The 17,891-nt window shown below is 33.4% G+C and overlaps 1 protein-coding gene across 8 annotated transcripts; it reads left to right on the forward strand.

The window, feature by feature from the left end:
• Positions 1–4,437: 4,437 nt before the first annotated feature.
• On the forward strand, positions 4,438–10,591 carry LOC100790104 (RING finger/U-box-containing protein). 8 transcript variants are annotated; one of them, NM_001253179.3, is made up of 5 exons: positions 4,495–4,642; positions 5,538–5,909; positions 7,139–7,565; positions 8,473–8,582; positions 10,309–10,591. In NM_001253179.3, the coding sequence occupies exons 2-5, from the start codon at positions 5,790–5,792 to the stop codon at positions 10,339–10,341; spliced, it is 690 nt and encodes a 229-aa protein (NP_001240108.1). In that variant the 5' UTR covers positions 4,495–4,642; positions 5,538–5,789; the 3' UTR covers positions 10,342–10,591. The 8 variants fall into 8 exon arrangements, with proteins under 8 accessions (XP_040863731.1, NP_001240108.1, NP_001354554.1 ...); NM_001367625.1 differs by having other exon boundaries at positions 5,739–5,909; XM_006593367.4 differs by having other exon boundaries at positions 4,640–4,780; positions 10,309–10,568.
• The last annotated feature ends 7,300 nt before the right edge of the window (positions 10,592–17,891 follow it).

A 17,891-nucleotide genomic window follows, 5' to 3' on the forward strand; every position in this document is an offset into this window, starting at 1 on the left:
ATACATGGTAACCAGAAATTAAAAAGACTAAACTACAAATTTATAGAAATAGTAACATTCACAACAAAGTGGGTGGGAATAAGTAATAAAACTAAAAATCACATAACCAAAATGAATGTTAGTGGCAAAAGTATTCAATATGAGTACTATTTTTTCAAGTGTTGTTTAAAGCATCTTGGCCCTCCAGTATGCACCATAGCATCAAGCTTAGCAGCCTTATTGAATTTACCTGTGGTAGACATTTTTTTCCATTGTTGTGTCATCCAGATGTCAACTAAGTCATCCCACATCTTGACCCCTATTACTCTTGGTCCGTGAACCTCAAATCTTCAATATTATATGAATTTGTCTTTTATCTTGCCTTAGATAGAGAGTCAGAATACTAGTCCGTACATGTCATATTCCAAACCTTATATGCCATACTTTGATCATAATTTGATGCAAAGCGGTACTTTTTCTACACCAATATAAATTAAATAAATTTGTTGATATATATATATATATATATATATATATATGAACAATGATAAATTCTTACCTTAAAATCATTGAATAAGATTGCTTTCATATCATCAAAATAATTTTTCCAATTTTCAGTTGGATTAGACATCCTTATCAGTAGTATCTCGAACATAATCTCTCGAGTCACAGATTTTGGAACAAACCTTGTTTTTCAAGTTCAAATGCTCATGTTAGGAATCATGAATTAATGCCATTAAATTGATTCACTTGTTGAGCTTAGTTTTACTTATGGGTCGTCAACTTCTTCCACAAATATAACAAGTCTCCTATCAACTTCATTGTGGGAATCTACACTTGAAGGCTCCTTTGCAGGTTGTGGGTCATCAGGTGTTGGGGCCACATATGATTGGCTGCCTTCAATCATTGGCATGGTGGTTGGTGGTTGACCACCACCAGCTAATTGACCACCATTAACTTTAGGTCCATTGGTGGAAGTAACACCTAAGTCAAACTCCTTGAAACAAAATAGTCAGCATCCATTACATTAAAATAATTAAGAGTTAATAATTAAAAAGTCATTCAACATGTATAGCTGGTCATGAGTGAGTGTAAAAAGGATCTAGTGGTGGATGATCAATGCTGATGTTATTTCATGTGGAGCTTGTAGGTCTTGGATCTTCCTTTTCAATGGAGTCATTTGCTTCTTGAAGATCAATGATAGTAAAATAGAGAAGGAGGAAAGGTGATTGGAGACTCCGCTTCAAGGAGAAGATGAGTCAAGAAGAAGCTCACCACCATAGGAAACCATTGATAAGAGCTTGAAGGTAGGAGAAGATAAGTGGAGAGAGAGGGAGAGAAGGAGCACAAAATTTTATGCCTCAAATGAGGTCTGAACTTTGAAGTGTAATTCTCAAATGATAAAAATTGAAAAAATACATACATGATCTCTATTTATAACCTAAGTGTCACACAAAATTGGAGGGAAACTCACTTGAATTTGAAACTGAATTTATGGAGTCAAATTTTGGAGTTAAAATTTCACTAATTATGCAAATAGTTTATATTCTAGAGAGATTCAGTGCATTGTTCCCCGAGAAAGATATTAAAGTGAAATTATTATTATTATTATTATTAATTATTTAATTAGTTAATTTATTGTAGTTAGAATGATGAGTTTGACATTACAAACAGATAGTTTCTAACAAGTTTAATAAAACAGACCATGTAAGTCTGTTTAGCAAGTACATGGGTTTGGGCTTCTGTTGATTCATTAATGAGCTTTAATGGCTTCATAACCATACGCATGGACGGGTTCTGGCGTTTTGCTATTCTTATATAAAATTTTGATGTTCTTCCTACACCAGCCCAATCTCAAATATACCCGACAAATTTTCTATAATTCCAGCATTACCCTTTTTCAAGTTTGGGCAGATGGCCATGAACCATACTTAAACAAGAATGGAAGAGGCCTGGACAATTGATGAGGTTGCATTCAATGTTCGAGGCCTTTCAATAGATTGCTTCATTCCCACTACTGGTTTGAGAACAACTTCTGTTAATGAAACTTGCAAACTTCCTAAGGATGAAAGAGCAAAGAACTCACTAGCAGTACATCGGGCCAAAGTTCTTGCGTTGGAGAAATCACATAATTGCAGTATTGATAGCATAATATGGAAGATGGAAATCTAACGGACGGGGGTAGGATCGATTCAAGGCAATTGTTAATAGCAGTCACTAGTTTTTGACTACTAATGTTTAGATGTTAGATTAGAGGTTTAGTTGGTTCTTTAAAAGTAAATGGGGATTGTCTCAGTATTTTTAATGAAATTTTGGCACAACTGAATGTTGATCCTTATTTAAGTTGTATAAAATAAAATTTAACTTTTGTCCGTTGTAATTTTTAAAAAATATATGCAGCAACTGATTGTGAATGGAAAAGTCCCTACGACTTGCGTTTAGGTTATCATGTTGGTAATTAATTCTCAATTAAATTAGTTTTATTTTTTGATTTGTTATCTACAGTTAGAATATCATGCGCGGTGAGATCTTCATCCCCACCTACATCTATTGAACAATTAAGTGGTCTTCATCCAAAGACATATGCGGAGGTAGTAATTATATTGCTTATTTTATTATTTCTTTTGCATCCCCTTCCTTGCCTTTTACATATGAATCATATAGAAATGCTTATCAATTATTATTTTTGGTTGTCTTGAAGGTCACTTTTATAGTAATCAAAATATAACGTTTAGGCAAGTGTCTGAATCAACTTTGGGGATAGTTGGGAACTGCCTGTGAAAATTGGGAAGATAAGTGGGATGTTAAGAAGGTGAGGGGAGAAATGGGTGTATATGAGATTTTAAGTAAAGCACAAATTTGGTTTTTCACATGTTTTGTTGGGTGTACTTGAGATTGCATTGGTGCAGGAAGAATATCCCTATAAAATTTGGCTTTTTTTTTGCTTTGTATTATGTTAGCTATTTTATTTTCAAAAATATCCCTGCTAAAATTGTATTTTGTTGTACAATATATATAATAGAAATGTGTTATTATTGTGCATAATACATAACAAAAATATGCTTTTTATGTGTGGAGGATTCACCTCCTAACATAATGGAAATGTGTTGTGTTTTCCTTGTGAAAAAGAGGGTGATAATAGCAACCCTTACATTGGTTTGGGTTTACATTACTTCAGGTCAGAATAATTGGGTGTTGCTAGGTACATCCATCACACCTAGTAATATTGCTGGTGCACCCAACATTTTTTATTAATGTTCAAAATGCTCCTGACTCATTATTACTTTTTAAGTTGCTTTTTCTGGCTGAGTGATGATTCGTAAGCAGATTTTTCACATACGGATCAACTTGATCCGTATGAATTATACGAATGAAATTGATTCGTAAATATGAAGTTCATCCGTATAAAACATACAGATAAACTTCATCCGTATAAACCATACGGATGAAGTTCATCCGTATTGGTTTTTTGGTTTTTCTTTAATTCCTTAAAGTTTTATTTTTTTAATTATTAATATGTTAAATTACTCATTTGTGCATTAAATTTTTTTTACTATTACAAAATTTAATATATATTAAATTTTTTAATAGTAAATATTTTTTATTTATAAAAAAATATACAAATTAAATAATTCGTATGATTTATATCAAAATTAATTACCATAAAATTTATTATTTAAATTTGCATGTACATTAAATATACATTAAAAATTTTAGTGTTATGTATAACAACATTATTTATTTTATAATGTAATTGACTCATTAGCTCAATTGATTAGAACGTTGTATTAATAACATGAAAGTCACACCCTACCCTTCTTGTGTTTCCTCCTCCTCGTGTGTCTCTTGCTTCCATTTGCTTCACCATTTTAGCATTTCGCTCTTCTCTCCTTCAAGGCTTGTCATGATATGTATTCTTTTTAGTTTCATTGTGTTAAGGGTTTAACAACACAACGAAATGATATTTTCGTTGTTATTTTTTGTTTCACAAAACATACGATAAAATCATGATTCTATTGTATTTCTTAACTCAAAACATAATAAAATCATATTTTTATTATGTGTTTTGTGAAACAAAAAAATTGTCTAACGAAAATATGATTTCATTATATTATTCAACCTACAAGAGAGAAGAAAATAATTGTTAAAAAAAACAAAAATATATTTATATAATTATACGAAACCTCAAACAGTATAATTTGCTTTATTACTTTTAAAGTATAGAAATCAAAATTTAATTTTGATAAAGGAAAAATGAAAAAAAAATCGAGACATTTCTCGTTATTTTAATTTTTATTAATTCGGCAGTTATTTTCTACTACATGCGTGCGCTGTGTGACAGAAATTCAGCAAAGTGGCTCTTTCTCTTTGTCCAAAACTTATTTTTCAATATAATAAAATTGGATCAGATTCTTCCATTACCGACTCTCCTCAATCATCCTTAGTTCCTTACAGCAAAAACAATAAAATAATACTAAATTTTTTATAAAAATAATAATACTACACTTCACCACCAAACCAAAGCAAAAGGGAAAGAGGGTGTCTTTAATTTCACAGTTTCATAGCAATTATCGACAAAAAATCCAAAATTTCCACTCACATCTCTCTTTGTTTATGACATCTCAAACATTTATCTACTCTCTACCCACTTTCTCAGTTCCAGGTTCCTCTCTCTATCTTCATGTTACTTTTTTTTTTAAAAAAATTCATTCTTTCTCCGTTCCCCTCTTACCCACTTCAATTTTTAGCTTCCAATTATCGTTTTGATCCTTCTGATTACTTCTTACTTTGATAATCGAAAGTGGGTCTCTTCCTTTTCTCCAATTTTGGGTCGATTCTCTGTTTTTTTTATTGAAATTCTGTTGTTTGCACACACACACTTTGGGTGTGATTTATGTCTTTTTTATGTTCTAAAATTATGATCACGATTTTTCATCTTATAGTAATGATGTTCATGTTGTTGGTTGAGTCATTTGCATAGCTTGATAGTAAAGAAAATAATTTTTTTTCTTTTTTGGTCCTAAATTTGAAGTTGAGATGGTGCAAGGGAAGTTGTCGGCGAGTGGCAAAAGACTAAAAACTGAAAAGTTTTGCCATTTGAATAATCAAATTTTGGCATATTCTTATTTGAATTTTATATTAGTTATTTTATGTTACACTCGTGAACTTTGTGTTGATCTTACGTTATGGTTCTGATTTTGCTGTTCTGAAATGTGTACATGTTGCATTGGACTTTGGAGCATGAGCATTAGCTGCATTGACCAGATATTCATGTGCACTAAGTCAAGACAAATGATCAATCATTATTTTAAAATATAAAATATTTATGTGGCTCCAAAATTTTTGTTGTCATTTAATAGTTAATACTATAGGATAATAGGAATTGGTCTAAATAATACACACACACGCACATAATTTCTTGTCTAGCTGATTAAAGCTTATTTGTTTTAATTGCTCAAATAATGGCATGACATGAATGATAACTTCAGCGAACTTCACATGTTTTTCAGTGTTGTTATTATTGTTCTTCTTTAATGCTGTTTTGATGTAATTTGCAGGTAAGCAAGAGAAACAATACTCATCTTTATTACAGGGTTGTGTGAACTGAAGAGGGAGGGTACTGGTTTGCGGAGGCAGTGACACTTCTGCAAGCCTAGAATCCTCTCTCCTAGTTTTTTGTGAAAACAGATAGTGTGGTGCTTTTGGAGGATCCTTTTCTCAAAGCTTGCATGTAACACTATCTACATTTTGGTGATCAGTTGAAGTGTGGAAAAAATCTTAAGCTAAAGGCAATTTGGGAAGCTGGAACAATGGGTTCTGTTTGTTGTTGTTTGAGTTTTGATGATTTTGAAGATTATGTAAATCCAAATAGTCCTGTATATAGGAACTGTGTGTGTCTCAGTTGCTTGATACAGAACCTTTTGATTGTGGTATGTTCCTCCTGTTTCCTGTCTCCTTGTGGCTTCCTCTTTTTGTTTTATTTCCTCTTTTTTGGTTCATGGAAAGGTAATGTTGTGTCTTGTGTTATGTGTTGCTGCCCAAAACTTGAATTTTGTAGCTCTCCCCATGACTTATTGCATTGTTTTTTCCCTGAATAACATACTTGAGGTGGCCAACTTGTTGCGTTTGGAGTAAAATACATCTGGTTTTTGTTAGCATTGGTGTGCTCTTGCATTTTCCATTATTTTGGATATATAAACATGAGAAATTATATGTGGGGGATGCTGGCATTAGCCTCTCTTTAGTGTTCCAGTGTCTCATACCATTAGTCTTGAAATGTGTCTGGTAAGAACCTTAGGAAAACTATGTCACAGAAGCTAGCCATTGTAGTTGGAGAGCCAAAGGCTGTATAAACCCCATGCTAGAATCACATATTTCCATGTGAGACTCGAGTTACATACCTTACAATTGAATCCTAACATCCCCCTACGCTCAACAGCTCCAATGTGCACATGGGTTGGCTGTGCACTAGTCCTTTGATTAGTCTTTGACTCTCAGGTGAATATTGTAATCTTAGCGTCACCACCTGCACCACTCATTTGTAGTGGAGAAACATGTAGGAAAGCTTTGATACCAATTAATAAGAACCTTGGGAGAATCACATCACATAAACTAGCCTTTGTAGTTAGAGAGACCAAGGCCTTACAAATCCCACACTGGAATCCCATAATTCCCGCATGGGACTCAAGTCCTATACCCTGCAATTAGATCATAAGTTACCTCTAAGTTTAGAAATGGTGATGTGCTACGTAGATACATTCATAAAGAAATTTTGCAACTGTTATCATTTTATAAGTGACTTTCAAACTTAGTTACCTCTAAGGCAGTTTTGTGTGTGATAAGTATACCATGTGAACTTCTTCTAGTGGTTGCTTGTTTCTCCCAAATGAGCCACAAATAAAATCAAATCAGAGCAATTTTTTAATTACCTGCTACTTGGTTTAGGTAATTTTTTCTGCATCTGTTAATCTAACTATTTAAATATTTTGGAGGTAAATCCACTGTATTGATTGCCATAAACATCAATATTTGGTAGACTGCAACTTGAAGAATATTTTGGTCCTTAAGCCATTTTTCTGGATGATGTATCTTGGCATTGATGAGGGCTATACTTTATAATAACAAATATAACCATTTTCCAGTCTATCTCATATTTCAGTATTCTTCAATATTCCGTAGAGGGGATGCACATTCAATTCCTTCATCTATTCAAGGGGCAGCATCTATAACTTCAGCAGCATCACTCGATAATTCTCTATCTGACATGTATCGCTCTCCTCCAAGGCCATTACCATATGATGCAGAACCCAGATATTTCCGCTCGCAACGTGATGGACTAGTTTCAAGGCGTGAGAAGGGTTCAAGTCATTCAAATGAGGAAACAGAACCTCTAAGAAGTAATGCAGATGTGGATCCAGAATCCTTAAATTCAGGAGACAAATGGAAGGAAAGTGCCTGTGAAGCTGGATCAAAGGAATACCGTTCTAAGTCCTCACTAAGACTTCAATCAACAAAATATTCAACTGGAGTTGGTCTTGTCTATGCATCATCAGAGGAGGAGGATGTCTGTCCAACTTGTCTTGAAGGTAGATATATATATATTTTTTTTATCTTAATAATCTTATATTTTCTACAGAAGACCCATTGATACCAGGAGTTACATTTTCAGGAAGTATTGATCTGTTACTGTAATATGCTTAATGGCACATCTTGACTTGTATCAAGAAATTTGGATGTTTTATTTTAATTTGATATACTTATTGTAGAACATAGATGTTGTTGGGTGACTCTGGTGTATCATTTTCCTTTTACTTAAAAACTTTAGGCTCCCATCTCTTAAATGGTGAAGAAGCAAAACTAAAAGCTGGATATTTCAATTAATTGGGGGTAAGAAAAATGTGCTTCTCACAATGATTTAATTGGTTGATCTTGAAGTTAGATAACAACGTTCCCTTTGTTCCTTTTTATCTATCATTTAATGTAATAGTACACAGACTAAGAAATGTAACTAATATCAATGGTACACAAAGTAAGAAATTTAATTAATATCTTCTTTTATATTAAAACTATTTATAATTTTCTAATATGCCCTTAATCCCTTAAATTTGTTATCTCTTACCAATCATTGTTGTTAAATAGCAATCATGGCACCGCCATGGTAGAATGGCATGGTATATTTTTTTTCCAACCGACATAGGCAATTTGTGAAGGGAGGCCTGCCATGGTGGTGCCATAAGGTGCAATGTTCTGCCATCCACCATTGATAACACTGTTATCAATTATTTTTCGCGCATTTAATTTTCTCATTTAATACACCATTGTTTCTCTCTTTCTTGATAAGCATGTAAAATAATTTAAAATAGATAAAGGGTATAGTGGAGAATCTTGGATGTTGCTGCTATTAACTTGTTGTTGGTAGTGGAAAACACACTATTAGAAGAGCAGGATCTTTGGAGATTATTCTTACTTTTCTTCAACTGTTTTTGCTTGCAGAATACACTAAAGAGAATCCAAAGATAATGACAAAATGCTCTCATCATTTTCACCTTGGTTGCATTTATGAGTGGATGGAGAGAAGTGACAACTGTCCTGTCTGTGGAAAGGTACTACATAGTATTTTCTAAATACTTAGGAAAACGTTTTTTTTAGTTTATTTATTTAAAATATTTGAAGATGATTCAATTGCAACACTGTAATAAAATAACAAACTTCACATTTAATATAATATACAGATTAGGAAAAAATCTATGGACTTCCTGACTTGAACCTTAGTTTGATAAAATAACATGAATATTTTGTTAGTCTTCTAAGTATCGGTATTCTGGGGTGGCCAAGGGTTATTTAACTAGATTTTATTTTTATTTACTGAAGTAAACAGCTGCATATGGGAATTTGTTCTTCTGAAGCTTGGTAGGAGTGTATGTCTTTTGTATCATGTTTAATAACTATTGGTTTGTTGACAGGTGTGTAAAGTTTGCTAGTGTGCTACATATAGTTAAACATAATGAATGCCATAAGCTTAATAGCCTATAATACTAACTGATAAAATAAGAAAAAAGGATTTATTTGATTGGATGGTTGAACTGATTGTAGCAAATATGCCCAAGTTATAGCTGTTTGAGCATGTTTCTCATTATTTGAGCTGACATCTACTTTCACCCTGCTTGCCTTTAGACCTTGAATATGTGTGAAAAATTACACATAGCCATGGGTGCATACATTTGTGCATGAATCTATGTTTATGTATGTATTAAAATGTATATATTAAGCTTTTTTTATCATTATTTTTTATATTGATCAACCCAATATGATGCACTGCGTTAAATAAATAAAGGATTAAACATGTTTTTAATCCCCCTAAAATTTGTATCTCTTAGTCTTTACATTTTAAAATTTTCATATAAGTCTCTTTGAATTCCGCCCCCCCAAGGCCCCACCCCACCCCCCTTCTATGTTGTCCTGCATACTGGGACACACTGAAGCTGACTTGCACAATGTCTAGTGTGCCTGCATGGAGAATAGAAATTTCAGTTGTCATATTATATGGCAATTGAACTGTCAATGTACCCTACGGAAACATATATTGAATGAAATGAAAATTCATGACCTTGTAATATGCCACCCCTAACCGATTCCCAAAAGCTCCTCACTATGCAAAGGTATGGGGGAGGGTCATTGTTAGCAACCTTTACCCTTGCATATGCAAGGAGACTGTTTAAGTGTCTCTATGACCAAGTGGTCGCAAAGGCACAACTTCATCGCATTGTTAGGGCTCACCCTCACAAGAATTTAATAGTTATATTATTCATAGAAATATTTTTCATAACACTTTTTACAATACTACTTTTTCTCTCTATCTCCACATTAATCATCTTCTTTTACACTTCTCTCTCTTATATTTCTCTTTGTTTTGTACAAGTATTGTACAAATACAATTTCTCTTTTAATGTTTTGCCATCTAAGCATTAGTGTGTCCATGTATGCAGATAACGTTGGGTTTATGAAATGTATAATGAAGGATGAGAAAGGAAAAAAGTTTTAAGTGATTGGTTTGAAAAGTTTAAAAATGTAAGGACTAAAACAAATTAATTATGAATTTTATGGTGATTATAAACATAAGCGTGATTTGAGGTAACAGGTGAAAATCCTGTTTGTTTGTGGGGGTAAAACTTGCATATTTACCTTTCTCAAGTCTAAGTGGGAGCCTTGTGCATTGGGTCATCCTTTTTGTTTTGCAAAGTGTTTTTTTTAGCTAAACACTACTATAATTTAAACTTTAATTAATCATGATAGAATTGTTATATATTTTGGCTATTTGTTCTGATCTAGGTGATGGTATTCGATGAAACGACTTTCACTTGATTACAAGGTCTGTGTTGTGGATGAAGTCAGCAACTGAGGCATGGAAGAATATAAGCTTATAGACATTGTGAATACTACATATTAAGTGTCTGTCATGTATAGTAAGTATGAAAAGTTTCCTTAACCATTGTTGTGAGTTCATTCTAATCCCACTTGTTTTTGTGTTTAAAAATTTCCGCATGTCCAAAACCGTGAAGAAAGAAAGAATATCTAATTTTAGATGGAAACTTTGTGATGATGGCTTTAACATATTAACCTGTTATTATTTCTTTCTTTATTGTTCGTTTTGATGATACTAAGTCCACGAGTTTTTAAATAACGGAAAATAGAAGACGCAAAGGAACGTACTATGTGAGAACATGAGATGTAACAAGAATTAGGGGGGGTGTAGGAAATAATTTATTTGAACTTATGAAAGTGATTTATGACAATTTGTTTAGCTCTCTCTCTACTTTATTTCTATAAATTGTAAAGAGAGCCCTGTCGAAGAAAATTTTCAACTTATTTTAGTAAACTTTATAGCTATGTTTTCTCATTTAATAAAAGCTAATTTACCTATTTAGCTAAATGTGCCCTTGGTCTTACCCGTTAAATGAGGACAGTGAATATTGATCATTAAACCCCATTTGAATGATAAAAAAAATAAATACATGACTATTTTAAATGGTCATGCTTATTAAAACCCATTTGAATATTTATTTTAAACTAATATTAATTAATTTTTAATTTTGACTATCTGTAATTGTATGGTTTGTTCTCAATGGTAAAATGCATTGACATTTGAAAAATTTTATTCTTTTATTTTATTTTCCTTCTATTTTACGTACATATGAACAACTTATTAGTAGTTTAGTAGCTATGAAAATTCTATTGGAGAATTCTGGTTCATTACATAACGTTTAGCTCATCATATTCTCAAGATAAGACAAGAAGCATAATAATACAACATTGTATATAGGTTTAATGTCACTTTTAGTTTATTATGTTTTGTAATTGTTTTATCTTAGGATATTAAGTTTTAAAAGTTTTATATACTTCTTTATGATTCTAAAATATATCATTTTGATCGTTTTTTTTTAATATTCCGTTAGAGATATAGTGTTCTTTTAACTTTTAAATTTTAAAAAGGATCAAAATGACATGTTTCAAAAATGTAAAGATCATAATAAAATTTTTAAAATTTAATGTACTAAAGCGAAACAATTGTGAAACATAATGAACCAAAAATGACATCAAACCTTTTAAAATAATTAACTTTACATAGTGGTAGATAGAAATTGTCATTCCCAACTTTTTCTAAACATAAAAAATGCAACATCACACAAAATAGAATAGTGTCAACATATAATCTTGCTGGAGCCACTGAAAATTTTGACCATTTAAGGAGGTTGTGGCGAAGAGAGAAGTGGGGGCAGGACAACAATCTTTTCAGATCAACTACGAAAGGTGAAAGGAGAAGGGGCCGTTACCTATTGTAATTGAAATTAATTGGTAAATAAAATTATTATCGTTATTAAATGATTAAATTGAATGAAGAGAATGACACTAATAATAATGTAAGAGTGAAGGTTAATGTTGTTCATGACTTCAGATTTGTCTTTTCTTCATTTACTTAGTGATTTTTAATTTTTTTAAATAAAAATGATAGTGACGATTTTTGGTTATCAATATGTTAACTTAACTATTCTAAAATTTAAAATACTGACGGGCACTAGCTAACAAAAAATTGAAAAAATGACCAAAATAATGCATTTCAAAATCATAAAGGATCAAAATGAAACTTTTAAAACATAATATACAAAAACGAAACAACTACTATAAATAATGGACCAAAAGTAACATTAAACCATTTTAAAATTTAAAAGTTAACAAAACACTAACGTTTCAAATGAAAAAATGACCAAAATGATACATTTTGAAAACATAAGAAACCAAAATAAAACTTTTAAAACTTAATGTACTAAAATGAAATAACTAGGAAACATAATGAATCAAAAATAACATTAAGTCTTGTATATATTGATCAAAGTATAATCTTAACACGCTCAGTGTATTTTGAGTATCATAACTAATTGGTGAAGTTTACACTCGTCCAACAAATAGAGTTATAAAGTTAGCTTGGTGGTTAAAGGAAGAGATCATGGGTTTGAATTTCTTCCGCTAACAAAATTTAACAAACTAACATCTAATAACTAATATTTATTGATTAAAAAATAAAATAAAAACTTGTTCAATCAATGTAAAGACTAGCTTCCAAAATTTCTTTCCATCCCCTCATCCGGCATATAGACAAAGAACAACTATCATAGTCTGAAATTTACCAAATATATTGTTAATTAGACCTTTTTGGTAATTTAAAATGTTCAACTAATGATTAAGGTTATTTTTGTCTACAGTTATGATAGCTAAGAAAACATATTTCTTAAGTGAAAAATATGACCAAACCTTAGATAACAAGGGAATTGCTATTGGCTCCATTTCAATTTGTTATTAGTCCTACCATGGGATTGACCCATTTTTTTTATTTTCAAATTGTTCTTCCCACAAAATCATGATTCCATTAGATAATATGTACAAAAAAATCGTGATTTGTTGTTATTTTTTTAACACCTTTCTTAATATAACGAAATCGTAATTCTATTGTTATTTTTTTCATAAGACAATGAAATCATAATTCCATTGAGATGAATAAAAGTAAACAATGAAATCTATTGATTGAACACTACAACAGTGCATTTATTGACCGAATGTTATTTTTTTCTAATACACAAACCAATTGTATTAAATATAGATGCAATCTAAATCATTTTTATTGTCAGTGCGATCTCAACCGTTAGTATGGCTCAGGAGAGAACAATAGATCATCTAATATAAATAGCAGTAGGAGTTTGATGCAACTCAACACCTTTGCTTCTTGATATTAACCATATTGCTTAAAACATGAAGAGTGTATCTACTATTGTGTGTTGGGATGGTGACATACTTTCTTTATTTGAAGGAATATTTTTTGAATGTCTTAGTGGTCCTAAAGTCATCAAATAAGTGAGGACATGTTACTTGATACATGAAAAAATGATTATGGATGTCATCGGAGGTTCCAAAATTTTACTTCATCTTTTTACATAGGTGGTGGTTGTATTGAATACGAGTGTATGGAGCTTAAACACGACGATGATGTGAGAAAAATATTTTTCATCTTTTTAGAATTTTGTAACAAAGGTACGATTAAGTTCAATGCAACTTTTGGTCGATTTACAAATGAAATCTTTGTCCCGCTGCACAAACCAAGGAAACCAAGATCTGTTGATGAGATCTTTGCTCCAATGCGTGATAGATATGTATAGTCATGCTTTTACTTTATAAATATCATATGTTTATTTTATGAATCAATTGAAGAAATCGTTATTATTAAATTACTAGGTGTGTGTTGTTTAAATAGTTGATGAACAGAAAGAAGTAATTCAACCACAACATAAATTGAAAAAAAATTCAAAACAACATAAGAAAAATTGTACATGTTACATGAAACCATAAAAAGATATATTCAATACAATAATCAACAGCCTCTACCACCCATGCCACCATCCTATGTAGGCCTTTTCCACTATCTCTGTGTATCCGAGTTACACCAACTGCTAAGCCCTCCTGAAATAATTGCAAAGCTTGTTGTATGACTTGATGACGACTCGTGCCATCTGACACAACTTTGAGGTCTAGCAAGGTCTACATAGCTCATAATGCCATCCAGAATCAATCCTACAATATAATATTTACAATTAGTAACTTTTTGTAATGACAATTTAGATGGAAAAAATCAACAAGATCCAATTTGTATTACCTTCCAAGTGAGTCTCCACCTTGTACATAGTTTACCAATGGTTGCACAAGTTGTGGTTGTACTATGATGGGCGGTAAACGTACAAGACCACGTGGTAGTTGTTCCTCCTCCGATAGAATCATGTAGGGGTGGATAACCTTGTAAAACAAAGGAAGATAGTTAGAGGTGCAAGCCCAAGAACCCATAGCTAACACAACATTGCCTAGAGAAATGACATGTTGCTACCGTTCTGCCCACACCTTATCACAAAGTTGATACATAAGATCGGGAGGTGGTTGGCATGGAATCGCTTGTACATGACCAAACTACCTTAGCACCCCCTCTGAATGATAAGGCCTTGCATCAAGCCCACATCTAATGAAACCAAAGAAAATGGTATGTTGTGCGAAACGTATCACATCCTTGTGCTCCTTATATGGATACTAGATGACAACATCCATTTGTAGGTCAACCAGTCTCTCCTTGACCAAAAGGGCAAGCCCGAAACCTCTTAATGCCTTCCATCTGGTGGCTAGTGGGTCATTAGCATTGTAAGCCTTCGCCTCACTGTAGCCAACACTGGGCAAATGTGGAAACACCCATGCTTGTAAAAAAAATTAACTACAGTAGTAAAAAATAACAATGAAAATAATTACACCACTAAAATAATTTCATTACTATGAGTAACCTCATATAACCTCCACACTGCTTGTTGTTATGCTGACTTGCTTACGAGAGATTGTTGTAGTGGTACACTAGTGCAGCTACTCCTCATGCGTACTTGTGGCAAGCATCCAAGTTGCTTAGGTACTGGAGGTAGGCAACATGGACGTGAGTCAAGCTTTTGTCGAAAAATATAGTACTGTTAATCAAGTGCAACAAATAAGTCATGGCAACCCAAACATAGGAGTATGACTTAATATATCTCTAATACAGGTCTGCCAGTAACGTCAACCTCACCCTAGCACTTGTATTTGTCATCGTTGCAACCTCTATTTCTATCGAAATGCCAAGAGAAGTCATCAGTAGGACCTTCACTACTTCTTTGTCAAAGGTGGAGGGGACATGATTAATGGTCCTTCCTGTTACAGGCAAGTGAAACAGACAAGATACATCATCCAAGGTGATGGTCATCTCTACGACAGGTAGGTGGAAGGAAGACGTCTCCTAGTGTCATCTCTAAAAAAATGCATTCACCAAACCCTTTTTTTGTGGTAGGATACTGTGTCATAACAAGAGTTGATAACCTAGATCGGCCCATATAAGCCTTAACTTGCGGATGAGCAAGGTACGCTAGCACCAACATACCCGTAAGATCTAATAATGGACAAATCAACTAGACCTCCTCCAAATAGAGGTCTAATGATCCTATCAGTAGCAAGCCTTGCGCCTATCTCTGGCTCTACCTCTAATGTTGTCATTGCTCGTCCTCGCGACGCACATGCGCTGACACAATCACTCTATGACGTCTCTCATCTGCATCTTCCCCTTCATGTGAGGGGCCTTCATGGGAAGGGGGTTGCATCTAACAACATATGATGTCTCCTTTGTGTGAGCCATCAAAAATCTGAAATAAAATGAAAAATGAGTCAGTAATCCTTCTTAATAAATAATTACATTTAACTAATAAAATAAAATAAAAAACATTACATTGTCTAAACAAATTATAAATATGAACAAAAATTTTGATTAAAAAAATTAAACCACAATAGAATCGTGATTCCGTTGTATGTAATTGTGGGGGTAGAAAGGTAATTCCGTTGTGGTATACAAATCCCCCCCCCCCCCCCCCCAAAAAAAAAGGTAAGAAATCATGATTCCATTATAGCATTATCTATAATGAAATCAGGATTCTGTTGAACATAAATTTGTGCGAGGGAAAATACTGCTCCAGAGAGGGGCGCTAAAAGGGAAGAAGTAAGGAATAAGAGAAGGGAAGGGAAGGATCTCGTGTGTTTTAGGGAAGAAAAAAGATTTTGAATGGAAGGAAAATAAGGAAGGATGGTCTCATGTGTTTTGGAGAGGGGGGAAGAGGGGTGGGGAATTTTGAAATTGGTGGTTGAAAGGTAATTTTAAATGATAGTAGGGACCAATGATATTTTCTTAGGAACTAATAGTAACACTCCGATAACAAATACAATAAGTGTAATGCAAAGTCCACACATTTGGGAAAAGTCCCATCCAGCAGCCATATATAACCATATTCCTGTTATTATTGATTCAACGTACCCATGTTAGTGCCTTATAATTCAAAAAAAAAAAACATAAGACCTTTGTCATATGGAATAACACATTCTGTGAAATAAATAACTTACTTAAAGAAAAAAAAAGATATAGTGAAAACAAAAGCAAATAATAGAAATTTCCATGCTTACCCAGCCTCTCTTGAAGGTAAGTTGAATTAACACAATATATTGAAGGCTTGGGTGTTGGGTGATGCAATCCTCCCCCCAAGGGCATTGGATAGAAGACTCCAAGAAGATTGAGCCAAAGATACAAGAGAAGGTCTTAGGGTTCTCGTGAGCCTTAGGGTAGATTTTGGGCTTATAGGATAAGTATGAGCCCACTTATCTTTGTATATATTAGACTAAGATTTCATTATTTTTGGGCCTTGTATTTTGGGCTCCATGATGTAGGTAGGGTACCCTAGAAATGTAAGATTTTTCAGCCCTTGTATTTTAGGGCACCTAGACTAGTTTTTGTATTAGGGATAATTTTGTAATTTCACATGCATTAAGTGAATATTTGATGTGTGTGTTGGGAAATAAATTTAATTGAATTGGGAGAAACCCAATCCAATTAAATTTTAGAGGGGGAGGTGCGAATTTACTTGCTACACCCCATTGCCACATCATATAGTCACACTTTGTGCATGTCCTTCATGCTTTTGCAAGAGCCTAAGTGAAGAACTTAGTGACTATTATAGAGGAAGACATAGGTCACATCCTAGACCTCACTCCCATAGGAAAGAAAAGGAAAGAAAGTCTCAAGAGGCTAACATTAACCTCCCATACTTTCATGGGAAGAACAATGTAGAGGCTTATTTAGATTGGAAAATGAAGGTTGAACAACTCTTTGCTTACCATCATACAAGTGAGGAAAGGAAGGTTCCTTTGGCTACCCTTAGCTTCCAAGGGTATGCACTCTATTGGTGGACTTCCCTTGTTAGGAAAAGAATGATTCTTGGGAATCCTCCAGTAGAGTATTGGAATGACTTGAAAAGTGCCCTTAGGAAGAGACACATCCCCTCCTACTATGAAAGGGAGCTTATGGACAAGCTCCAAAGGCTTAGACAAGGGAGTATGAGTGTTGAAGAGTATAGGAAACAAATGGAACTACTCCTTTTGAGAGCTGGGCTTAGGGATGAGGAAAGAGCAAGTATTGCTAGGTTCCTTAGTGAGCTTAATATGGAAATGAGGGACAAGATTGAGCTCCTTCCATATAGGGACCTAGATGACCTAGTCCAACTTTACATAAGGGTAGAACAACAACTTAAAAGAAAGTATTCTTCAAAATCTTATGGCTTTCTTTTAAGTTCTTGTTCTACCCTTATGCAAAGTTGGACTAGGTCATCTAGGTCCTTATATGGAAGGAGCTCAACCTTGTCCCTCACTTCTATGTGGAACTTGTAGGCCATGGATCTTCTTCATCAATGGAGTCCTTTGCTTCTTGAAGATCATGGTAACGGAATGGAGAAGGAAGAAGGATGATTGGAGACGCCACTTCAAGGAGA

This window comes from Glycine max, chromosome 13, assembly GCF_000004515.6.
Source record: "Glycine max cultivar Williams 82 chromosome 13, Glycine_max_v4.0, whole genome shotgun sequence".
Lineage (NCBI taxonomy): Eukaryota > Viridiplantae > Streptophyta > Magnoliopsida > Fabales > Fabaceae > Glycine > Glycine max.